The sequence below is a fragment of the Lolium perenne genome, chromosome 7 (genome assembly GCF_019359855.2).
Source record: "Lolium perenne isolate Kyuss_39 chromosome 7, Kyuss_2.0, whole genome shotgun sequence".
Lineage (NCBI taxonomy): Eukaryota > Viridiplantae > Streptophyta > Magnoliopsida > Poales > Poaceae > Lolium > Lolium perenne.
The window spans coordinates 212,746,957-212,773,619 of NC_067250.2; the positions used below are offsets into that span (position 1 = coordinate 212,746,957).

At 45.3% G+C, this 26,663-nt stretch overlaps 2 protein-coding genes across 2 annotated transcripts; both read right to left on the reverse strand.

Annotated features, from left to right (window-relative positions):
• Window positions 1-1,786: 1,786 nt before the first annotated feature.
• LOC127314288 (endoglucanase 19) lies at window positions 1,787-3,662 on the reverse strand. Its single transcript, XM_051344736.1, has 2 exons — window positions 3,372-3,662; window positions 1,787-3,285 (listed from the first exon to the last, which is right to left on the reverse strand). The coding sequence occupies exons 1-2, from the start codon at window positions 3,579-3,581 to the stop codon at window positions 2,005-2,007; spliced, it is 1,491 nt and encodes a 496-aa protein (XP_051200696.1). The 5' UTR covers window positions 3,582-3,662; the 3' UTR covers window positions 1,787-2,004.
• Window positions 3,663-25,248: 21,586 nt separating this feature from the next.
• Window positions 25,249-26,395, reverse strand: LOC127315587 (uncharacterized). The gene is made up of 2 exons (XM_071824193.1): window positions 25,958-26,395; window positions 25,249-25,851 (listed from the first exon to the last, which is right to left on the reverse strand). The coding sequence occupies exons 1-2, from the start codon at window positions 26,393-26,395 to the stop codon at window positions 25,249-25,251; spliced, it is 1,041 nt and encodes a 346-aa protein (XP_071680294.1).
• Window positions 26,396-26,663: the final 268 nt, after the last annotated feature.

Genomic DNA, 26,663 nt, shown 5'->3' on the forward strand with positions numbered 1-26,663 from the left:
ACCTAGAAAAGCATATGTATATTGGCCTACAATTTTACAAAGCATAGAGAAGAATGTAGATTACTCAAAACTAATTTACTTATGAGCACCATTTCATAGGAGTAAATTGTAAATTATTAATAGACTTCATGGCTCAGCACCATAATTTGTGACATATGCCATATTGCCTCTCCAAATGAAACAAATTCTTATAGAGACTTCCAGGAGATTATGTCTTAAATTAGGCCAATATACAAAAAAAAAATCAATTGACCATTGTATCAAGTAGCTCATGGGCCTGCTGGTTTAATATGAGACAGGGTACTCGGGTGATGATCTGCAAGACAGAGCAGTCACATAAGGTGCTAGCGAGAGCCCTTGCAAACTACTAATTTGTCTCCCTCTCCCAAACCAATCTGAGCACATTCTCCATCTACACATTTCCCAAATAGATTACTTTTGGCCATGAACAGAAGGAATGGAGGATAAACTAATCTAGGGAACTACTGCCATACCTGGAGAGGAGAAATTGTAGACAGATTCAGTGGTGTATCAGGTCAGCATCGACGCCCTCTGGTTCGCTAGGCCAGTACAGCCGCTCCCTGATCCTCCACCTCCGTCCCTGCGGCGCTTCTCGAGCTCCCTCCTCCAGATTTCAGCACCACTCCCCTCTCTTGTTTCTCCTCCTCATGAATACTTGCAGTCCACTTGCCTTTTCATCGAACACCTTTTAAGCATATTTCAATACACATATAAAATTTACTAAAATAACAAGGTGAAATTGACCAAAAGAAGGCATCAAAAGGCTCACATAATTTCAGCCTTGAAATTGACCAAAAGAACGGCCATAACGAGCAGGCTCCTCCACTCACATCATTTCCTCCTCCTCCGTTACTTGCAGCCATGAGAAAAAAGAGCCAGAGCAAAGAGAGGGAGACAGAGAGGAAAAGATAGAAAGGGGAAGGAGATGCAAACCTGGACGAATCTTGTGATGCCCACGATTGACCCCGAGTTGCCACCGGCTCGTGCCACCCTCGGTCCCCAGCCACCTCTGTCCCCCACCTCCTCTGCACCCCCTGCGCCTCCTCCATCCCCCACTACTGTGCACATCACCCGCCCCCTCTGCTCAGGATTGGGGAGAATCAAGGAAAAACGAGGCTCCTCCCTAGGAAGGAAAAAAGGAAGAGGACAGAAGGTAGTCGTACCTGCGACGGCGTCGTCGAACGCGACTGGCGGCAGCCGGCGCTTCCTGGCGCTCTTCGCAGCGGCGCCCTCGAGCGCATGGCGCGGCCGAGGTCCTCGGCCCAGCTCCTCCCGATGCAAGGCAAGAGCTGCTGAGGCGCGATGGCGGCTGCTCGGGGTCGCCGTCCGCTGGCGGCGCGAAAAGTCGACGGCGGCGACGCGGCGGCTGGCGGAGTCGACGGGCGGGAGAGAGGACGTGAGAGGAGGCGAGAGAGCAGACAGGGATTTGCGGGAGGAGAGCCAATGCCGATCTAGGGTTTTCACGCCTCCAGCAAACAACCACTAAAACGAGCGACGATGATGAGCACCTGCAGCTGCCTCTGGCCGCCGGTCCCGCACGAAAATGGGCCCAGATGTCATTGTCTGTGAAGGAGCAGCCACAGGTAAACAAAAATTGACCGCATCGAACGGCCCTGGTGAAAAGCGGGGGCATCCTTTTGCTGTCGCCGTGGAAACGAACGGCCCGGATAGATTAACCCCTTTCAGATAGCCTGGTTGGCCGGGTAGTCTTGGAGCTTTTATAGGAGAAATTCACCGGTACGCTCGCGTGCGTCCGTACAACGTATTTTGGCACATCGCAATACCATTCACACTGGGTACCAAATAAGCAGCGTACGATACGATACCAGCGAGCTACAACAATACGGGCGCAGGCGACGGGGGAGCTCATAGGCTCACACAGCTTCTGTTGCCATGGCGCTCCCACTCTGTCACATGCCAATCGAGCACACACACGCGTCATACGTGACACGCTACACGGGAACACACACTCCTAGGCTATAGCTAGTTGTACTTCTTGATGGTTCCGGCGAAGAACGCCAGGGGCCCGACGAGCGGCGCGTTGATGTAGGTGGCGGGCTCCGACTGCGCGTAGTTGCCGCGGTCGTCGTCGAAGCCGTCGTGCGCGTCGGGCCCTCCGAGCACGGCGCCGATGAGCACGTTCGGGTTGGCCCCGGCGGCGTGCAGGTACTGGAACCCGGCGTCGCAGCCGATGCGGCCCGGGTGCGCGTGCACGGACGGCATGGACGCGCCCCGGTGGTGCGCGCGCTGCGGGTACCGCGCCCCGAACCCCACCATGTACGACCTCCCCGCCGGGTTCTTCCCCAGGATGTAGTCCACCTGCCGCTTCGCGAGCGCCACCAGGTCCGCCGGGGCCAGGTCGCGGCCGCCGCACGACACGACGGCGCCGCTGGACTTGAGGTACTTGGCGTAGGCGAGCATGAGGAAGGTGGCGGTGGTCACGTACTGCATGTTGCTCTCGCCCTCCTTGTAGATCAGCCCGCCCGGCGTGTACTGCCCCGCCTGGAACCCGCTCGTCCCGGGCACCAGCGAGCAGATGTAGCTGTCGGAGTGCGACTTGTAGAGCTCCAGCCCCTGCAGCTTCCGCCGCAGGAACCCCCTGGACAGCAGCACCTTCGTGCCGGCACGCTTGTCGTCCCAGCTGAAGGAGAAGTCGTCGTCGGCCGCGCCCAGCTGCATGCCGTACGCCTGCACGTACGCCATGTACGTCGCGTTGTTGGACGCGCGGTGCAGCCACGACGCCGCCCACAGCAGCTCGTCGTGGTACCCGGAGTAGGAGCAGTAGTAGGGGCACACGTCCGCGCTCAGGGAGTCGCTGTATGAGCCGCGGTGCCGGTCCGCGAACTCGAAGACCGCCATGGCGGCGTGGAGCAGCCGCGCGGAGTAGGCCGGGTCGGAGCGCCGGAACGCCACGGACGACGCGGCCAGCGCGGCCGCCGTCTCGCCGGCGACGTCGGATCCGGGCTTGCTGCCGTCCACGCGGTACACGCCGCGCGGGGTGTCCATGTCCTCGGGCCGCTCCCAGCACGCGTGGTCGCGCCCGGGGTCGCCCACCTGCACGTACAGCGCGCCCGGGGTGGCGGTGGCGGCCTTGAGGAGGTAGTCGGCGCCCCAGCGCACGGCGGCCCTGGCGTGGGGCAGCTCCGCGCCCATGAACTTGCCGAAGTCCGCCACGCTCCACGCCAGCATCGTTGTCGTGAAGGCCATCGGCAGCCCGAACTTGACGTTGTCGCCGGCGTCGTAGTAACCGCCCACCAGATCCACCTGAAAATAAATGCACGCGCGCATTGACGTTAATGCTGGAGGTCGCGAGCCACACCAAAGATCTATACCGAGTACTAGGAACCTACATTGTACTGCGCGCCGTCGGTGAGGCCGGAGTCGGCGCGCCACGGCATGCGGTTGCCGGGGGGCAGCTTGCCGGAGCGCTGGCCCTCGAAGAAGATGAGGGATTTGGACAGCGCGTCGGCGTAGTTGAACGCGGCTGCCAAGCTCGGAGCGAGCAGCAGCAGCTGGAGCACCGCTACAGCAGCAACCAAGCTGCTGCTCCTGCTCTCCATTGCTCTGCTCGGGAGTCGGGACAGAGCAGCCGCTAGACCTCGTGAGCGTGACTGTGTGAGTGGTTAACTGGTTAGTAGTGTGACCAGTCCAGAGACCAGCAGCATATATAGATGTGGCGGTTAAGTTAGTTTGAAACTGTACCATCAATTCGCTGCGAGAAATGGGGGCGTGCTATGTAGAGTAATCAAAAGCAGCTAGTAGAGTAATCAAGTTTTGACTGGATAAGGCTGGTCAGGGGAGTGCTATGTTACTATCTTCATAGTGGGTAATAATTTATATATGATGTCATGCATTGTACTGTATTATTTATTATGTTGTAGACTCATCTTCCTTTGAGGTGTGTGATGTTAGGGCATCTCGAGCGGCGCTACGCATTTTATTGTCCACGAACGTTCGTTTGTGTCGCGCCGCGGTCGCTAAAATGACCATTTTTATTCGCGCGTCCGTTTGCTTCTGGGGGTTGCTCCAGCGGGGCGACGCATTTATTTTTTTTCATATTTTTTCTCTACTCCATTTAAACATAGTTCAAAATATTATATATTGGAACATGGTTTTACACAAACTAATACATAATTGAGAACATGGTTTACACAAACTAATACATAGTTTGAACCATGGTTGACACAAATAAAACATTGCAAAATGAGTAAACCAGTTGTGTTGATTTCCATATGTTCACTGCCAGGGCCGGCTCTGGCCCAGGGCAAGAAGTGCGACGGCCCGTGGCCCAACCAAAACGGGGGTCTATTATTTCTGACACAGTGCATTAGGAAAAGGTAGAAGAAAAAAATGTAAACCCATCTAGCATGCACGCAGCCTAAATTGGGTCCATTTATAGAATTCGCCCTAGGGCCCACCAAATCCTAGAGCCAGCCAATCGCTGCCAAGAAAGAACATTCGAGGGCACACTCAGTCACCCAAACTGGAAAATCCAGCGGGAGATGGTGCCCATGTTGGTTCTACTGAGGACGAACATCCAGAAACCTCCACTACTGGCTTCGTCTGGCCCGTAGCCAGATTCACTGCAAAGAAAGAACACTCTAAGTTCTAACTACCGGTATCCGAGCCGGATTCGTCGGTGTGGTAGTGCCTGCGGCACGCCGTGTCATCGAACACCTTGACGATCATCTCGCCATCACCCTCGTAGAGGAAGGTGAGCTGGCAACCGCGCTCGAGCTCGAGGTTGCGGGCGAACTTGTCCCAACACGTGTGCAGGTACATCTTGCCCTGCCCGTCGAACAAGACTTCCATGGTCCAGCGGCAGAAGTTGCAGCTGGCCTCCCGTAGCTGCAAATGCGCCGACTCGACGCCATCGACGAAGTCAGCGAACTTGTCCGGGAGCCGCTTGATGCCTTACAATAGTATTACTTCGAATCACTTCATTCATCTCATATGCTTTACAATAGTATTGATCAAGATTATGATAGTAACATGTCACTTCAGAAATTATCCTTGTTATCGTTTACCTACTCGAGGGCGAGTAGGAACTAAGCTTGGGGATGCTTGATACGTCTCAAACGTATCTATAATTTCTTATGTTCCATGCTAGTTTTATGACAATACTCACATGTTTTATATACACTTTATATCATTATTATGCATTTTCCGGCACTAACCTATTAACGAGATGCCGAAGCGCTAGTTCCTGTTTTCTGCTGTTTTTGATTTCAGAAATCCTACACAGGAAATATTCTCGGAATTGGACGAAACAAAAGCCCACGGTCTTATTTTGCACGGAGCCTTCCAGAAGTCCGAAGAGGAGACGAAGAGGGGACGCGAGGCGCCCACACCATAGGGCGACGCGGCCAAGGAGGGGCCCGCGCTGGCCTATGGGGTGGGGCCCTCGTGCCTCTCCCGACTCTGCCCTTCCGCCTATTTATTCCCTCCGTCGCGAAAACCCTATTACCGTGAGCCACGATACGGAAAAAGTTCCAGAGACGCCGCCGCCGCCAATCCCATCTCGGGGGATTCAGGAGATCGCCTCCGGCACCCTGCCGGAGAGGAGAATCATCACCCGGAGGACTCTACATCACCATGATCGCCTCCGGACTGATGTGTGAGTAGTTCATCCTTGGACTATGGGTCCATAGCAGTAGCTAGATGGTTGTCTCCTCCTCTTGTGCTATCATGTTTAGATCTTGTGAGCTGCCTATCATGATCAAGATCATCTATTTGTAATGCTACATGTTGTGTTTGTTGGGATCCGATGAATATGGAATACTATGTCAAGTTGATTATTGATCTATCATATATGTGTTGTTTATGATCTTGCATGCTCTCCGTTGCTAGTAGAGGCTCTGGCCAAGTTGATACTTGTAACTCCAAGAGGGAGTATTTATGCTCGATAGTGGGTTCATGCCTCCATTGAATCTGGGACAGTGACAGAAAGTTCTAAGGTTGTGGATGTGCTATTGCCACTAGGGATAAAACATCAATGATTTGTCTAAGGATATTTGTGTTGATTACATTACGCACCATACTTAATGCAATTGTCTGTTGTTTGCAACTTAATACTGGAAGGGGTGCGGATGCTAACCCGAAGGTGGACTTTTTAGGCATAGATGCATGTTGGATAGCGGTCTAGTAATTTGCTGTAATGCCCTAAGTAAATCTCATATTAGTCATCATGATATGTATATGCATTGTTATGCCCTCTCTATTTTTCAATTGCCCAACTGTAATTTATTCACCCAACATGCTATTTCTTATTGGAGAGACACCACTAGTGAACTGTGGACCCCGGTCCATTCTTTTACATCTGAAATACAATCTACTGCAATCATTGTTCTCTGATGTTCTTTGCAAACAAACATCATTTTCCACACCATACGTTTAATCATTTGTTTACAGCAAGCCGGTGAGATTGACAACCGCACTGTTAAGTTGGGGCAAAGTATTTTGATTGTGTTGTGCAGGTTCCACGTTGGCGCCGGAATCCCTGGTGTTGCGCCGCACTACACTCCTTCACCAACAACCTTCACGTGGCCTTCATCTCCTACTGGTTCGATAACCTTGGTTTCTTACTGAGGGAAACTTGCTGCTGTACGCATCACACCTTCCACTTGGGGTTCCCAACGAACGTGTGCTTCACGCGTCATCAAGCTAAATTTCTGGCGCCGTTGCCGGGGAGATCAGGACACGCTGCAAGGGAAGTCTCTCACATCCAATCTCTTTACTTTGTTATTGTCTTGCTTTACTTTACTTTATTTACTGCTTTGTTTGCTTTCTTTATATCAAAAAAACAAAAAAAAAGTTACTTGCTTTACTTTATTTACTGTCTTGTTTGCGTTCTTATTATCAAAAACATAAAAAATTAGTTACTTGCATTTACTTTATTTACCCTTTGTTTATTTCATCATGCTTTCCTCTAAGTTCACTCTTAAAGATATGTCAGTGGGGCATGGGTCTATCATTGGAAGAGATAATATAGAAGAATTTTTCACTCATGTTAGTACAGTTGAAGATTTTGAAGATAGACACTTGGTAGAACTTGCTCCTCCTTATGAAATTGCTACTGCCTCTTTAGTACACATGTTGGAAGCTAGATTTGTTAATCTCAAACCTATAATGCAACATATGTTTCTTACACTCTGTGATATGGAAGAAGGAGAAAAGAAAGATTTTGTTTTAGAAACCCTTCTTAAAGAATTTGGTGATGTAGCTAGAGAAGCTAGAAAAGTCTTTATTAAACATAAGATGCTTGACTTTTATACCAATTTTGCAAATACCCTCGAAAAGATGGAAAAAGATAGACTAAAGTACACTAATAAAGTCAATTGTGAGGGGGAGATTAAAGTACCAATACCTTGTAAGTTCTTAGGAATGCACGAGGCACTAGAAAAGAATTTTGATTGGATTGTTCCTGAAAATTTATTTGAGGAGGATAGTAAGCCTAAAAATAATGAAAGAGGAGCCTCTAAAACTTACATAGATAAGATACAATGCATTGTTGAGAAAACTCCCAACTCCTCTGTCAATGCTTCATCTCTTGATAATATTTGGTTCACACTTTCTGCGCCTAGCTGAAAGGCGTTAAAGAAAAGCGCTTATGGGAGACAACACATTATTTTACTTCTGCACTTTTGTTTTATATTTGTGTCTTGGAAGTTGTTACTACTGTAGAAACCTCTCCTTATCTTTATTTTGTTGCATTGTTGTGCCAAATAAAGTCTTTGATAGTAAGGTTGATACTAGATTTGGATTACTGCGTAGAAACATATTTCTTGCTGTCACGAATTTGAGTAGGTCTCTCTGTAGGTAACTCAGAAAAATCAGCAAAAATTCATGAGTGATCCTCAGATATGTACGCAACTTTCATTCAATTTGAGCTTCTTCATCTGAGAATGTTAAGTGCCTCTAAAAAATTCGTCTTTACAGACTGTTCTGTTTTGACAGATTCTGCCTTTTATTTCACATTGCCTTTTTTGCTATGTTGAATGGATTTCTTTGTTCCATTAACTTTCAGTAGCTTTGGGAAATGTCCAGAAGTGTTAAGAATGATTGTGTTACCTCTGAACATGTGAATTTTTGATTATGCACTAACCCTCTAATGAGTTTGTTTTGAGTTTGGTGTGGAGGAACTTTTCAAGGGTCAAGAGAGGAGGATGATACAATATGATCAAGAAGAGTGAAAAGTCTAAGCTTGGGGATGCCCCCGTGGTTCATCCCTACATATTTCAAGAAGACTCAAGCATCTAAGCTTGGGGATGCCCAAGGCATCCCCTTCTTCATCGACAACTTATCAGGTCACCTCTAGTGAAACTATATTTTTATTTCATCACATCTTATGTGCTTTACTTGGAGCATCTGTATGTTTTTATTTGTTTGTGTTTGAATAAAATCGGATCCTAGCATTCTTTGTGTGGGAGAAAGACACGCTCCGCTCGTTCATATGAACACTGGTGTTCTTAGCTTTACTTTTAATGTTCATGGCGAAGGTTGAAAACTGCTTCGTTCATTGTTATTTGGTTGGAAACAGAAAACGCTTCATGTGGTAATTGGTATATGGTCTTGAATAATTTGATACTTGGCAATTGTTTTGCTCAAATAGATCATGTTTAAGCTCTTGCATCATGTACTTTGCACCTATTAGTGGAGAACTACCATAGAGCTTGTTGAAATTTGGTTTGCATGATTGGTCTCTCTAAAGTCTAGATATTTTCTGGTAAAGTGTTTGAACAACAAGGAAGACAGTGTAGAGTTTTATAATGCTTGCAATATGTTCTTATGTAAGTTTTGTTGTACCGGTTCATACTTGTGTTTGCTTTAAACAACCTTGCTAGCCAAAGCCTTGTACTGAGAGGGAATGCTTCTCGTGCATCCAGAACCTTGAGCCAAAACCTATGCCATTTGTGTCCACCATACCTACCTACTATGTGGTATTTCTCTGCCATTCCAAAGTAAATTCTTTGAGTGCTACCTTTAAAATTTCATTCCTTGTCTTTGCAATATATAGCTCATGGGAAAATAGCATTAAAAACTATTGTGGTAAAGAATATGTAGCTTATGTATCTTATTTCTTATAAGTTGCTTGTTGAGCGGTAACCATGTTTCTGGGGACGCCATCAACTATTACACCTTTGTTGAATATCATGTGAGTTGCTATGCATGTTCGTCTTGTCTGAAGTAAGGGTGATTTATCATGATCAAATGGTTTGAGCATGCATATTGTTAGAGAAGAACATTGGGCCGCTAACTAAAGCCATGAATCATGGTGGAAGTTTCAGTTTGGACATTAATCCTCAATGTCTTATGAGAATATTATCTGTTGTTGAATGCTTATGCATTAAAGAGGAGTCCATTATCTGTTTTCTATGTTGTCCCGGTATGGATGTCCTTAGTTGAGATCTATCAAAAACGAGAAATCAAATGCGATCTATCTCCTTCGACCTTTGTACAGGCGGCATAGAGGTATCCCTTTGTGACACTTGGTTGAAACATATGTAATGCAATGATAATCCATGGAAATCCAAGCTAATCAGGACAAGGTGCGAGCACTATTGGTATTCGATGCATGAGGCTTGCAACTTATAGGATGTCTTATGCATAACACATATGAATTATTACTACCGTTGACAAAATTGTTTCTATGTTTTCAAAATAAAAAGCTCTAGCACAAAAATAGTAATCCATGCTTCCCTCTGCGAAGGGCCATTCTTTTACTTTATGTTGAGTCAGTTTACCTACCTCTTTCTATCTTAGAAGCAAACACTTGTGTCAACTGTGTGCATTGATTCCTACATACTTGCTTATTTGCACTCATCATATTACTTTGTGTTGACAATTATCCATGACATATACATGTTGAAGTTGAAAGCAACTGCTGAAACTTATATCTTCCTTTGTGTTGTTTCAAAACCTTCTACTAAGAATCTATTGCTTTATGAGTTAACTCCTATGCAAGTCTTATTGATGCTTGTCTTGAAAGTACTATTCATGAAAAGTCTTTGCTATATGATTCAGTTGTTTAGTCATTGTATTTACCATTGCTTCGAATCACTTCATTCATCTCATATGCTTTACAATAGTATTGATCAAGATTATGATAGTAGCATGTCACTTCAGAAATTATCATTGTTATCGTTTACCTACTCAAGGGCGAGTAGGAACTAAGCTTGGGGATGCTTGATACGTCTCAAACGTATCTATAATTTCTTATGTTCCATGCTAGTTTTATGACAATACTCACATGTTTTATATACACTTTATATCATTATTATGCATTTTCCGGCACTAACCTATTAACGAGATGCCGAAGCGCCAGTTCCTGTTTTCTGCTATTTTTGGTTTCAGAAATCCTACACAGGAAATATTCTCAGAATTGGACAAAACAAAAGCCCACGGTCTTATTTTGCACGGAGCCTCCAGAAGTCCAAAGAGGATACGAAGAGGGGACGCGAGGCACCCACACCATAGGGCGGCGCGGCCAAGGAGGGGCCCGCGCCGGCCTATGGGTTGGGGCCCTCGTGCCTCTCCCGACTCTGCCCTTCCGCCTATTTATTCCCTCCGTCGCGAAAACCCTATTACCGAGAGCCACGATACGGAAAAAGTTCCAGAGACGCCGTCGCCGCCAATCCCATCTCGGGGGATTCAGGAGATCGCCTCCGGCACCCTGCCGGAGAGGGGAATCATCACCCGGAGGACTCTACATCACCATGATCGCCTCCGGACTGATGTGTGAGTAGTTCATCCTTAGACTATGGGTCCATAGCAGTAGCTAGATGGTTGTCTTCTCCTCTTGTGCTATCATGTTTAGATCTTGTGAGCTGCTTATCATGATCAAGATCATCTATTTGTAATACTACATGTTGTGTTTCTTGGGATTCGATGAATATGGAATACTATGTCAAGTTGATTATTGATCTATCATATATGTGTTGTTTATGATCTTGCATGCTCTCCGTTGCTAGTAGAGGCTCTGGCCAAGTTGATACTTGTAACTCCAAGAGGGAGTATTTATGCTCGATAGTGGGTTCATGCCTCCATTGAATATGGGACAAAGGATGAAAAGTTCTAAGGTTGTGGATGTGCTGTTGCCACTAGGGATAAAACATCAATGCTTTGTCTAAGGATATTTGTGTTGATTACATTACGCACCATACTTAATGGAATTGTCTGTTGTTTGCAACTTAATACTGGAAGGGGTGCGGATGCTAACCCGAAGGTGGACTTTTTAGGCATAGATGCATGCTGGATAGCGGTCTATGTAATTTGTCGTAATGCCCTAAGTAAATCTCATATTAGTCATCATGATATGTATGTGCATTGTTATGCCCTCTCTATTTGTCAATTGCCCAACTGTAATTTGTTCACCTAACATGCTATTTCTTATTGGAGAGACACCACTAGTGAACTGTGGACCCCGGTCCATTCTTTTACATCTGAAATACAATCTACTGCAATCATTGTTCTCTGATGTTCTTTGCAAACAAACATCATTTTCCACACCATACGTTTAATCCTTTGTTTACAGCAAGCCGGTGAGATTGACAACCTCACTGTTAAGTTGGGGCAAAGTATTTTGATTGTGTTGTGCAGGTTCCACGTTGGCGCCGGAATCCCTGGTGTTGCGCCGCACTACAGTCCTTCACCAACAACCTTCACGTGGCCTTCATCTCCTACTGGTTCGATAACCTTGGTTTCTTACTGAGGGAAACTCGCTGATGTACGCATCACACCTTCCACTTGGGGTTCCCAACGAACGTGTGCTTCACGCGTCATCACCCGTCCCCGGGGGCGCCCAGGGCCGCGGCCTCGACCGCCTCGCCGGCCACCAGTACCGGCCATGGACTTCCTCTCGGGCCTGGCCGCGTCGCAAGAACACCTAGGAGGTGCTACAGTCGAGCTTTGTGGCGGCTAGGGTTTCTTTGGAGGAGTGGATGAGTGTAGGGATTCGTTGCATAGAAAACAAAAAATTTCCTACCGCGAGAACGCAATCCAAGTCAAGATGCAATCTAGAAGACGGGAGCAACGAGGGGATGATCAAGACTAACCCTTGAAGATTTCCAAAGCCTATAAGAGTAGGCTCTTATTGCTGCGGTAGACGATCACTTGCCGCTTGCAAAAGCGCGTAGAAGATCTTGATCACGGTGCCACAATTGGGCAGCACCTCCGTACTCGGTCACACGTTCGGTGTTGATGAAGACGATGTCCTTCTCCCCGTTCCAGCGGGCAGCGGAAGTAGTAGCTCCTCCTTGAATCCGGCAGCACGACGGCGTGGTGGCGGTGGCGGTGGAGATCTCCGGCGGAGCTTCGCTAAGTGTGCGGGAGAAGAGGAGGAGAGAGGGGGCGGCTAGGGTTTGGGAGAGGGGGTGGCCGGCCACCTATGGGTGCGGCCAAGCTATGGGCTTGTGGTGGTCAGCCCCCTCTCCTATGCCCCTCATTATATAGGTGGAAGCCCCAAGTGTTGGACTACAAGTCTTCGAATAAGACCCGAACCAAAAACCTTCCATGTGTAGGGAAACCTACTCAAGGTGGGAATCCCACTTGGGGTGGGATTCCCCCCTTCCATGAGGGGGTTTGGCCGGCCACCCTTGGGGAGTCCACCTTGGACTCCTCCCCTTTAGGGTTGGCTGACCATGCAAGGTGGAGTCCCTCCGGGACTCTACTTTCCATGGTGATTTCTTCCGAACTTTTCTAGAACCTTCTAGAACCTGCCATAAATGCACCGGATCATTTCCAAACTTGGAATATGACTTCCTATATATGAATCTTATTCTCCAGACCATTCCGGAACTCCTCGTGATGTCCGGGATCTCATCCGGGACTCCGAACAAATATTCGAACTCCATTCCATATTCAAGTTCTACCATTTCAACATCAAACCTTAAGTGTGTCACCCTACAGTTCGCGAACTATGCGGACATGGTTGAGTACTCACTCCGACCAATAACCAATAGCGGGATCTGGAGATCCATAATGGCTCCCACATATTCAACGATGACTTCAGTGATCGAATGAACCATTCACATACGATACCAATTCCCTTTGTCACGCGATATTTTACTTGTCCGAGGTTTGATCATCGGTATCACTCTATACCTTGTTCAACCTCGTCTCCTGACAAGTACTCTTTACTCGTACCGTGGTATGTGGTCTCTTATGAAATTATTCATATGCTTGCAAGACATTAGACGACATTCCACCGAGAGGGCCCAGAGTATATCTATCCGTCATCGGGATGGACAAATCCCACTATTGATCCATATGCCTCAACTCATACTTTCCGGATACTTAATCCCACCTTTATAACCACCCATTTACGCAGTGGCGTTTGGTGTAATCAAAGTACCTTTCCGGTATAAGTTATTTACATGATCTCATGGTCATAAGGACTAGGTAACTATGTATCGAAAGCTTATAGCAAATAACTTAATGACGTGATCTTATGCTACGCTTAATTGGGTGTGTCCATTACATCATTCATACAATGACATAACCTTGTTATTAATAACATCCAATGTTCATGATTATGAAACTAATCATCCATTAATCAACAAGCTAGTTAAGAGGCATACTAGGGACTCTTTGTTGTCTACATATCACACATGTACTAATGTTTCGGTTAATACAATTATAGCATGACATATAAACATTTATCATAAACATAAAGATATATAATAACCACTTTTATTATTGCCTCTTGGGCATATCTCCTTCAATGAGGAAGAAGAATGCGCCCCCCCTTTATATAGGCTGGAGGCATGCGGTGGCCGCGGGACGCGTGACGTCGTCATTAACGTGGTTGGTGGAGGTGGGTTGTGGCCGCTCGGCAGCCGAGGCATCGCCATTAACGTGGCGCAGACCGCCGAAGCGACGCAGCGGCGCAGTCGCTAGAGCGTTTGAGAAGACGCATCGATGCATGGTCGCTGCCAGGCGGGCCCGACGAAACATCCGCCTGACGCGAGCGGACACTTTGCGCGTCCGCAGAGACGCATCCGAGGCGCATATTTGGGTCAGGTTTGCGTCTCCGCGGACGGCCCGGTCACTTTGCGTCGCCCCACTGGAGGTGGTGCCAGACACATTTCCGGTCACGACGGACGAAAATCAGCGACCGTTTGTGTCGCGCCGCTAGAGATGCCCTTATGGTAACATAGCTAGTTACCACCTCACTCTCTTTCTTTATTTATTAGCATGCCATGTCACCAAAATGCCTTGAGATGTGTGATGTTACTAGCTATGTTAGACTAGTCATAGTGGGGAGTAACATAGAGTAGTAACATGGTGCATGTTACTACCCTATGTTACTACCTTCATAGTGGATACTACCCCTGTTTTCAAGGAATAAGGCGTCCTCATTTTACAAGCTTTTTGTTTGACCAAGAATTACTTCAAATAGGTAAAGATTATTTCTATGAAATTAGTATCATTAAAAAGTTCTTTTCAATATGAATCCAACGATACTAATTGCATATAATATAGTCAAGATTTTGTTGTTTAATTTTTATGGTCAAAGTTTGTCTTGAAATACGTGTGCGCCTTATTCTTTAAAACGGAGGTAGTAGTTACATATATGTGGTATCATGCATGTTATATTTATTAGATTGTAGACTCATCTTGTCTTGAGAAGTGTGATGTTATGGTAACATAGCTACTTACCACCACACTCTCTTTCTTCATTTATTGTCATGACATGTCACCAAAATATTTTGGGGTGTGTGATGTTACTACCTATGTTACTCCCACTATGAACAGTCTTACTCCCACTATGAGCAGTATAATGCCTACCACTCGAGTTGAGTACTGCCGGTTCCCGTGAATAAGACATGCTTTTTAATATTTATGTTTGACTAAATAGTTTTTAATCCAAATCTAGCAATACCAATTTTGTGCAATGTATCTTTTGTTTCCAAAATGTCCAACGATCTATTCATAATTCTCGACAGCCGTACAAGAAAAACTAAAAGTAATAAAATTACAAAAAAATTGGTCCACCTAGCGATGACCACAAACACTCGAACAAGCCAAATGCGTGCTCCATCCTCCATTGACTCCATCCTCACCCCTCCTTAGGGTGTGTTTAGTAGCCCGGGCCAACCGAGTATAACTATCTCCTCTCATACATGATGAACCTAACCAAGCTAAACTGAGATGATATGTTGTTTGGTAGCACATGTATTAGAAGCATGGAAAAAATAGCGTGCTATTTCGGCTCTAATAGCACGCTATAGCGTTTCTAGACAGCCCACACTACATCATTTTGGCGTTATAGTGTGCTATAGCGGGCTATTAGCGCGCTATAGCACGCTAATAGTGTATTTTTTGGCCGACGCTATTTTGTTATAGCGCGCTATTTTTTTCCTTGATTAGAAGAGATGAGATGAGATGAGATGTTGTTTGGTAGCACTTTTATGAGATGAGATGGTTAGGATACCACCACAATTGATTTTACCACTAATTTAATATTTGAACAAAGTTGAGACTATATCTAAATATAAAATACACACTTTACAAAATACACAATAATTCAATTAGGGCAAGTTTTACAAACAGGGCTAGTTTTTTCTTTTACAAAAGGGACCTTCAAAATAATGAAAAATTAATTCAGTTCCATTCATGAGGAGACCATGCCGGTGGAGACCTTGTCAGCGCTTTGGCCGCGACGGGAGGATGCCCTAGCGGCGGTGGCAGATGGCCTGGCGGCGGTGCGAGCATTCGTGGCCTAGCAGCGCAGTGTGATACGTCTCCAACGTATCTATAATTTCTGATGTTCCGTGCTAGTTTTATGACAATACCTACATGTTTTGCTCACACTTTATAATGATTTTATGCATTTTCCGGGACTAACCTATTAACAAGATGCCGAGGTGCCAGTTCCTGTTTTCTTCTGTTTTTGGTTCCAGAAAAGTTGTTCGGGCAATATTCTCGGAATTCGACGAAACAAAAGCCGAACCTCCTATTTCTCCGAGGGACACACGGAGCCAGAAGGACAAGCCAGGGGGAGGCCCACAGCCTCCAGACCACAGGGGGGCGCGCCGCCATATGGGGTGGGTCCCCCGGACACCCCCTCGCGCCGCCCTTTCGCCTATATATTCCCTCGTGACGCGAAAACCCTACATATATCGATCATACTCCAGAAAGACTCCCGGAGCGCCGCCGCCATCGCGAAACCTAGTTTCGGGGGTCAGAAGTTCCTGTTTCGGCACCCTGCCGGGACGGGGATCGACCCCCGGAGCCTTCTCCATCGACGCCACCGCCTCCATCATGCTCTGTGAGTAGTTCCCCCATGGACTACGAGTTCTAGCAGTAGCTAGTTGGTACTCTCTCTCCCATGTACTTCAATACAATGATCTCATGAGCTGCCTTACATGATTGACATTCATCTGATGTAATCGGTGTTCTGTTTGTTGGGATCCGATGAATTGTTACATTATGATCAGTCTATCTATAATGTTTGTGAAGTTATTGTTGCTGCAATCTTGTTGTGTTTAATGCTTGTCACTAGTGCACGAGTGGCATGATCTTAGATTTAAGCTCTATAATTATTGCTTAGATTGTATCTACAAGTTGTTTGCACATGTCTATGTCCGGAACCCGAGGCCCCAGAGTGACAGCAACTGGGATAACTGGAGGGGATGGCTTAGATATGAGGATCACATGTTTTCACCAAGTGTTAATGCTTTGCTCCGGTGCTCTATTAAAAGGAGTACCTTAATTACCAGTAGATTCCCTTGAGGCTCGGCTGCCACCGGCTGGTAGGACAAAAGATGTTATGCAAGTTTCTCATTGCGAGCACGTATGACTATATATGGAAAACATGCCTACATGATTAATAAACTTGATGTTCTGTCTTAGGGTGTGTTTGGATTGCTACCAAATCATACCCTACCAATTTTTTGGTCATGACCAAAAGATTGGTTGTTGTTTGGATAGTTGCCAATTTTTTGGCTCGCCAATGCTCCACTACTAACTCTAGTTCAATTTTTTAGCCAATGTTGGCCAACTTGTGGGCAAGGAATAGCTCAACCAAAATATTGGCTAGCCAAAATTTTGGTGGGGCAATCCTAGGCACAAACCAAACACACCCTTAATGCTATAATAATTATGTCAATTGCCCAACTGTAATTTGTTCACCCAACACTTGTTATTGGAGAGTTACCACTAGTGTAGATAGCTGGGAACCCCGGTCCATCTTTCATCATCAAATACTCACTCGGTCCTATATGCCATTAGAAGTAGTATCAACTATTTTCTGGTGCCATTGCCTCTGTGTTACTACTACTGCTGCTGTGTTACTGTTACTATTTCTCTCATATTACTGCTGCTTTCACATCACTCCTGTTACTAGTGCTTTTCCAGGTGTAGCTGAATTGACAACTCAGTTGTTAAGGCTTATAAGTATTCTTTGTCTCCCCTTGTGTCGAATCAATAAATTTGGGTTTTACTTCCCTCGAAGACTGTTGCGATCCCCTATACTTGTGGGTTATCACGGTGGTCGGGGCCTAGCAGGGGCACTCTGTCCGCGACGGGAGGGCAGCCTAGCCGCTGCGGGAGACGGCCTGGCTGCGGCGCGATTCGTCACTGGCTGCGACGCGAGTCTTCTGTTGGCAGCGCGGTCTTTGGGGCCTGGCGGTGTGGTGGTTGGGGCTGAGAGGGAGTAGGCGACCAGGGTGAAGAAAAGAATGAGGAGATATAAGTCGTGATGGTGAGGATTTTGGGGGTGTGCGAGCCAGCTGGAGAAGGGCTCGTGGGGATTTTTGCGGGATGAGCTCGCCCAGGCTGGATTGTGAAGCCGGATTTGAGCTTCACAACTGGGCCTGGCTGGGGGCTTTTCTGTATGAAGTGGGCATAGGTGATACGAGTTGACCCGGGCTAACAAATACACGTTTCTCTCAAAATCTCGGTTGAGATGTGAATTTCTGAGTTGCCTCGGGCTACCAAACACACCCTTATTGAAGCAAGACAAAGAATGTCGTAGTAGAGCTGGTTGTAATAGATAAATGAGAAATCATCGTGCTAACAATCCAAAGGACCAACGCAATCATGACTAATGAAGAGAAGCATACCTTAGAAGGAGCACACACCAAATCCAGCGAGATCCACCGGAGAAAAACCTCTACATGCCCGGAGATGCTAGATGCATCACCGGAACGGGGGTTGGACTAGGAATTTATTACATATTCAAGAAGTCGCCATCTCCACGCTTTCCTAAGTAGGAGACAAACCCTAAACGGATTGAGAAAAAACAACAAAAGATGGAGCCCTCCTACAGACAAGGACCGGGATCCACCACACCTCCTTGGCCCTAAGTCCACGAAAGGCGAGGCAGATTGTTCGCGGCGCCGACGAGGGGCAGAAAACCTAATTTTCTACGATGGTATCACTGTTGGACAAGGCAACACCTAAGCAACACTTAAGCACACTTAGGCACTAGGCGATGTACAAATGCCTCGCGTGGGGCATACGAGGAAGTCTAGGTAGAGCAACCAAAAAAATGTTTTTCACAATAAGAAATCACGCCATATTCACTAACAAAGCTAGATGGGAATTATTCTAAAGGTAGTTATTACAAATTTACACATTTACATGATCTACATTGATGTTTATTCACATACATTAACCCATATACACATTTGAGGGTATAAACTATTCCCGCGACGCTTAAGTATCGCCTAGGCACTAGGAGAATGCCAACCGTCTCGCTTACGCCTAGCGTTTTTTTCAACCTTGGATATAATTATGATTTTTTTTTTGGCAAACACAAATCTTGGAAACCACATGGCCACATGGGCCTTATTGATCGAAATCAAAGGTGTATAGTATCATTTTGGCCGATCTTTGCATCAATTGAGAGGCAATGAAAATATAGAACTATTTTCCTTCATTGAAACATTGGCCAAATATTTCGGGAAAAATACAATACTCTCTTCTGAATCACTCTATAAATACTACATAAATGTGCTCGCAAAAAACTTGGGGTAAATGCATTATAACATTATCACTGTTTGTATTATATACTGACAACTCCATATTCCTGGTACCAGTCACTCTATTTTTATTTACTTCACGCTCTAGGTTTAGTCAAAGTTATTATTTACAAAGAATATGAAAATAAACAGAACGAAACCAAAACGTCAAGCAATTGTGAACGGAGAGAGTAAGAGAAGAAATCAAACTAATCAGTACCACGGAATTATGTGGAAATGCTCTCGTATTTCATACTATTTAAACATATTATATGTGGTGCCTACACTCTATGTTTCAGATTGAGTGACACAGTTTTTTTCTAAAATAAGCTAAACTACTCGTCAGTTAATTTGATAGAAGCTAGTAAAATCTAATCTGATTTTTCTTGAATAGTGTTAGTGACTCTGTATAAATAGAAAACAAATAGTAGTAGTGGGCTTGTACAGGGAGTACTAGAAAACCGTGAGGAGAATCTCATCTTTTTTGTTTGTTTGTTTGTTTGTTTTGAGTTTGACCAGAGTCTGGATCGCGATGGAAAGCAAAGACCCAAAAGAGCGCGCGGGCCATTGCCCAACCAAAGAAATGCGGCGCGGCGCAGTGGTGATGCCTGGTCGGTCTTGGGGCTGCCTCCCATAGGCCATCAGCCGGCGACCAGTCAGACTTTTTTCAGAGTACTACAAAGCTACATTCTGGTCTCTGTTTTTGTTCTAGTAGTACAGTCCATCACTGAGATTAGTTTTACGGAGTACTTCCCCTGTTTACTTCGCCCTTGGGCTCACCATGGACCATGGAGCAGGGAGCTCTCTGTGTTCGCCATGAGTGCAGCAGATACATCCGAGCACACATGATCCCAGCAGCATCATTGTGGATGGGGGCTGCCGCTTGCCTGCCTCCGGCTAATGATGCCCCCCAATGCGCAACCGTTTCTCGCCTTCTATATAGGCTTTTCTTTTTCAAATGGAGATTACCCTAAGCCTGCATTAGCACAAAACCTTCTTTATTGCAAAGTTTGGGAATTTAAAATTTATTACAATCCTCAAGGATCACATATTCACATAATGTGGCCGCATGAATCAGCCATCTAAATAAGATATACAAAAAAATTCATCTTGTATCCTATTACCAAACAGCCAATCACCCTGCGTGAAGATATTCCATGTGACTGCCATCAACGGAGTACATATATTCATGCTGGTCCGTTGGAAGGAAATATGACCGCATGTTGATCTAGCAAGTAGCTTCGTGGATAACCTGCAAGAAATAAACACCTCTAGTTTTGTTCAAAATTTACATCAATACGATATTTTTAAATTGTCCAAGAATAGAACAAACTCCAACACAAATTCAAGCATCATTTTTTTTTTTGTCAATTTTGTTTATTCAGTTACCAAACATATTCTTAACATTGGTTGGGGCTGGTATGTTAAATGTAAAGTTGACTACCTCCAAATCAACTTCACAAATGGATAAGAAAGTGAGTATGGCCATTCATGAAATCGGCATATTAAGACTTCGCTCAAAAGAATTCCAGAAGCCGTCAAGTACCACAAAATCTATCTGGTTCATCACACAAGTACATCCACATCAAACACTCAACCAAGCTTAACCATATTACACTTTATTTTGTCTCTCAAAACACTGGAACTAATATTCAACGGTGTTTGATTCATTATAGCACACTCATATTTTTGTGACACATAATATTATATAGCAAGGGATATATAGATAATAATGGTGTGCGCCAAGCCAAGAATCATCCCAGAAAACGTGTGCTTTGTCCATCACCTATGATGAAAGAACACGCTCGAAAAACTCCTCTTTATTACAAATTATCCCTTCAAAAAAGAAGAATTTATGGGCTTAACTCAAATCCAAGATAAAGATATTGTCCTGAGATTTTTTTTATGTAGCAACTCATGCCACATCATTTCTTCATTAAATAACTTAAAAAGGCATTTTCTCAATAAGTATTTACTTTTGATATGTAGAACCCTGATTCTTAGACACCTTGGTTGCTAGATAAAATGAGATCTACTACATCCGTCCATCTAGATCGTAAGTTTGATCAACTTAATAGAAGATATATATTATAAAACATATATCATTAGAAAGTTTAGATGTTCTACTTTCTAATGATATAAATTTTATAATTTATAATTTATATTATATTGATTAAATTGATGATCAAGGGACGCGTGCAGGGCTTGTACACCCGTGACGGTATAATAATCTAATCTTCTTCGTGCCCCTTTGGGGTATTTCAAAGAAAGATAGAAGAAACATTGGCAAGCTCGAAAGAATAGAATTAATAATGACAAGACGTTACGAGAGTATATATCTTACCAAGCCAACATACCAACTTTCTTTCAAAGTGATCTTCAACTGATTTTCATTCTTTATTTGTCAACTTTCTATAATGAATTGGGATCCTTATGTATTTGAACGGTTCACAATAGGAGTGGTGTTTTGGCTCGTAGGAGCATATGATTCCTTTATTTTGAAATGCATCTTAGACATTTTTTAAAATGTCAAAAGATTTTAACAAAAAAATCGCACATACATCTTCATATGCTACACATCAACAAAGCCGTTTCATGAAAAATTGATTTGTCGCGTGTGAAGTGTGTAAAAAATATTAAATTCGGTGCTCAAAGTAAGGCTTTTCACAAGATAATTTTTCTTTCTTTTTTACATAGAACATAAAAAATATCATTTTTTTCGCGAAACTTGACGAACACAATATATTGTGAAGATGTGCATGTATAATTTGTTGTCAATTTTTTTTAACACTTTCAAATATGATTTTTTTTATAGAGGGAGTATATGCACCCGGGAGCCGAATTAAATTTCCGTTGAGAACCCACTTCACATCCAAAGATTGGTTTATATTAATTTTCAACACCTCTTCTTCGCCAAAGAACAATATATGTGAAAGGATCCAAGTGTTGACACCTGAGTGGAGCAAGCGGAGACACCACAGGCCCTTCGCCACAACAGTCAGATGAACTTCCTTGAATCCTTTGTCAGTTCTCACTCAGGTCTTGATCAAGCTGCACATCTTCTCCAAGACAAAGCTAGACATGAATGGAAGCCATTTCATGGTACCCCTCCCTTTCTGTGAAGCCTTCAAAGCCCTATCCGCTTTCCTGCGGTTCTTGTTCTTCTTTGTAGCGGCTAACCTAGCAGCAACCTCTGCCTCTACCTGAGCCACCAGGTCAGCCACATGCCCATTGACGGTTGGCAGAGGGGTCACCGCCACCTTGGAATCATAGAGGGGTTGTGAATCGGGAGCTTGCGAAGGGATCTGAAAGTCCCCAACACAGACAAGCGCCTGGCTAAAGTCATCACAGAAGAAGTCCTACACACATCGTAGTACATATAATGTGAATCTACTTGGGAACAAAGACATGCCTAAAGTGGACAACACAAACCATACCAAGATCATCCTCAATCAGACAAGCAGATCATTGCAACTATGAACATCACAAAACCTAGCAAGATCATGGTACGTCAGCACATTTGGGACAAACAAGCAACCGGAAATGTCGAACCCTAGCAAGATCATGATAGCCCAGCACAATCCAGACAAAGCACCGGTACAAGAGCAAACCTACGGCAACATCTGACAACTCCTAACCTAGATCTAAACATAACCGCGATATCAGGATAAGGGATTCCTTACAGTCATCGTTGGACGTGAAGATGTGTTGCACCAGGAAGTAAATAAAGCCGCCCAGATGCAGTCGCCACCGCCACTGCCACCGTCGCCGACCGGAGATGCGTGCGCCTCTTACATGCTTGCCGACGGGAGGAGGAGCTTGAAATTTGGGGGGTGAGTGGAGGAGGGGGTAGAAATAGGCGATGGGGTGCGACGGGAGGTGACAAAATCCTTCCCGCCCCCCTTTTCGCTTTTCGTCGATGCGATCCGCAGCTCCCTCCATCTCCATCCTTGTCTCCGCGTGTGCGCCGAAGATTCGCTTTTGCATCAGCCGCGTTGGAGATTTGTCTGCACCGTTGGGAACTACCGAACCGTGCGTTCCTCCAGGGCCTGGCCTGAGTGTGTTTTGAGAAGCGGTTCGTGCGACAACGCCACTCAGCCCAGGCAACCAAACGTGCCAAAAATTGCTGGGCCGAAGCGAGCCAGGGCGAGGCCAGGCTACCAAACGCGCCCCATATTGATCAGTTTCTCCAAATTTTGTTCCATAACAAGAATTTTGTTGTTAGCATATTGTAAGATAGATATGCCACCTTCTACAAGATGCGGTATCAGGCCTCCTGCATAGCTATCCTCCTTTGCCCTAGCAATAAGAACTGCCAACATATCCACAACTATGTTAAAAATCATAGGTGGTAAATGATCGCCTCGCGCAACCTTTTCAAGGTGTGGAAGTAATAACCAATGTGTTGTCATTTACCCTAATCCCAACACCACCACCTTGCAAAAACATCGGTACTCATTCACACAACAAAGGTGTGAATCCTTTCATGCGCAAATCCTGTTGTAAAATGACTGTTTTATCTCAATAACACTCCATCCATTTTATCTCAGTATAAAAGCAGACCTGGTTGGTATAATAATTTTATGGGCAAGTCATGTCACTCTATCGGTGCCACCTTAGTAAATATTTTAAAGCTCACATTTGACAACAAGTGGAGAGGTAATGTACAATTCTACTTGCATCTTTTTTTGGGGTAGTAGAGTTATGACACAAAAGTTTAACTTAAAACTACCCATAGTGGGAGTAACTAAGGTAGTAGTAATATAGAGCTACATGCATTGCCAATTATGCAAATTGATGAATGACATGATATTAAATGAAGAAAAAAACCGACATGGTTGTAGTAGCTATGTTACCATAACATCACACTTTTGAAGATAGAATGAGTCTACAAGCTAATTAATACTACCTCCGTTTCAACAAAAGCAACCCACATGTTTGCAACTGAGCAAGAATGGCCATCAAATTTCCTTGGACTGAACTGCATTTTTTTTGGAGAATAAGTCCTGGAAGACATATTTCCTTCGATTGAACTGCATTTGCCGGGTTAATAAATTGCAGGGCTCGAGGCAAAAGGCCTTGCTCCTGGGAACCCGTCGCTTGTCACTTTGGGCCATGGTCATGAATGCGGCGCGGCTTCTTTTCCACCGTCCCTCCGGTTTCCAAGCCCTAGTTTTCAATTGGCACGGTGCCCGTCACGCGCGAAAACTGGACTGAAACTGAAACTGCAACTTTGCATGGGCGGTTGCAGGGCGCCCGTGACCGAGCAAAGCAAGCGAGAGATGGAGGAGGTCGTGGTCAACACTGGCACGGGCTAGCGTGCGTTGCGTGCAGCGGAAAGGAAAGTTGTGCAGCAGTAGCTGTAAAGCCCAGTACGTAGCACGCATGCGTTCGTCATAGGCCACAGTTCACGGGCATGGCTTCCGCCAGAGAATCCTATGTGCATTCATTTCTGAAGAGCTGCTTGACTTTTTTGCACTACCCGTCTTGTGCTTGCTCGGTTGCACTATACCAAATACTACTAAGTACTGTACTAGTATATTTTCATAAATACGAAAGTGTAAAAAGTTATACTCTAAATGTTTTTCTACATCCTAAAAATTAAAAAAGATCAGTAAATTAAAAAGTACGTTTTTTAGTGCAACTTGACCATAATGTTTGGAGTAGTCTCACGTGAAACAAAACGCTAGGGGGGCGTTTGGTAGTCTGGGTCTGATTCGTTGCTCACTGGCGCAGCCATGCAAGCACACTTGCACGTCTAGAACGAGCCACAAGCTGAAATTGGCCTGTTGTTTGGTAGGTCGGGCTGCAGCGGCTGGCCAAAAAAGACTTTCTATTTGTTTGCCTACAGCCAAGTCCAAATATCGATGGAGATGATATTAGGCCTGTTTCGTACCATCCAGTCATGTCTACGGTTACCTCTTCACTACGATGGGTAGCATTACCATGCTCTCACCTCCCATCGCACAGAAATCACAGTTCATGATAGTTGCAACCAGTTCACGAAATCATCCATAGCTACTACGAATGGTAGTTCATAACACGTTGCTCCCTAGCTACTACGAATTGCAGTTTATCATAACGAGGTCGTTCAACATATGGGGATCGAAAAGGGTTTGAGAAACAGGGGATCATAGGGTTTCTTTTTCTTTTTCGTCTTCTTCACTTCTTCTTCGCTTCTTCACTTTTTCACTTCTTCTCACATGGTGGTGTTGCCTCTGGCTTCCCACATTGCGTCTGCCCACTCTTGCCTCTTCACCTTTCAGGCATCATTGTCGCCTGCTTCCACGCCATGGCCAGTCTCTACTTCATCAAAACTAACAACCTCTTCGAATAACTCATCCTCGCCCCAACCTAGGATCCAGTTGTGAACAATGCAGCAAGCAAGGACCAGCTTTACCTGAGTGTCAAACGTGTGGAATGGTTTCTGGTCAAGGGCCTTGAACCTATTCTTCAATGCAGCAAAGGCCCTCTCAATGGTGACTCTAAGGCTTAAGTGTCTGAGATTGAACAACTCTCTCGCATTCAGAGGTCGGTGCTTCGCATAGAAGAACTCGTTGAGGTGGTACCTTGTTTTCCTGAAGGGAGGTAGAATTCCAGGTTGGCATGCATATCCAACATCTCTAAGGTAGAACTTACCGTCAGGGATTTGCAACCCATCAGGCCTTAATAAGCTGTCGTCCAGGATGCTCGCATCATGAGTTGAACCCTCCCACCTAGAAAGCACGTATGTGAACCTCATATCAAAATCCACAGCTGCTAGAACGTTCTGGCTGGTGTAGTGCTTCCTACCACGGAATGCTACATACATTGATCTCGGTACCTTTGCAGTGACATGAGTACCATCAATAGCCCCAATGCAATCCTGTAAAAAGAGTAGCACACAAACATGTTTCTCACAGTAGAACACAATCATGTTTCTGACAGTAGCACATATCAGATAGGTAGAAGGAACATGATTTTGTACTCACCTTGAAATAGGGGAACCACCTGTAGCTATTCTTGATCTTGGTTGGTGTGTTCATTGATGCTGGCTTGATCATTTCACCTCTGAGCTCCCAAATTGCGTACAACTCTTGCTGGAAGTACCTAGAGATAATCTCTGTGGATCGCCTGAATGTGTTATGGATGACTCTGAACCTCTGGTTATGACCAACGACATGAAGAAACATTGCGACTTGTTCTTCGATAGAGGTGTGGATGCTATCAGTCAGCAGTCCTCTTTCCCTAAACGTTTTCACAAGTGCATAGAAAGGGGCTCTTCTCATCCGTAGCATTTGGATGGCCTCTACGTTGTTGCAGTTGTAGATGTTGTTTAGGTTGGCAATCCTCTCATGATCTCGTTGTAACATAGGTCCGTAAGTCACACGAGGAAAAGCAGCATGCCTAACTGCTCTCTTGTGCACCATCAGGATCCAGACTTGTACACAAATGATGAGTACTGCGGCGTGATGCACAAGCTGGAGCTGGTCGGTCTACTCAAACAAGATCTATGCATTACGACCGGTCTTATCGAACCCAACTAGTTCTACCAACATGAATCTAACACTACAGTAGAGCAGAGGAGTTTCCACTTACCTCCGTCATGGTGGACGAAGGACAGGGCTGAAAGCCACCGCAGATGTGCGCAAGCTCCACCGCGGCTGGAGAAGAGGACTCTTGTCCGACGCCGGAGAC

What these genes read in the sequence shown, in the direction of transcription:
- LOC127314288 (XM_051344736.1), bottom strand. Translation starts at nt 3,581, where the DNA reads ATGGAGAGCAGGAGCAGCAGCTTGGTTGCTGCTGTAGCGGTGCTCCAG. An exon ending in CCGACGGCGCGCAGTACAAT is followed by an intron (nt 3,286 to 3,371) that starts GTAGGTTCCTAG and finishes ATTTATTTTCAG; the next exon opens with GTGGATCTGGTGGGCGGTTA.
- LOC127315587 (XM_071824193.1), bottom strand. Translation starts at nt 26,395, where the DNA reads ATGGTGCACAAGAGAGCAGTTAGGCATGCTGCTTTTCCTCGTGTGACT. An exon ending in GGTGGTTCCCCTATTTCAAG is followed by an intron (nt 25,852 to 25,957) that starts GTGAGTACAAAA and finishes CTCTTTTTACAG; the next exon opens with GATTGCATTGGGGCTATTGA.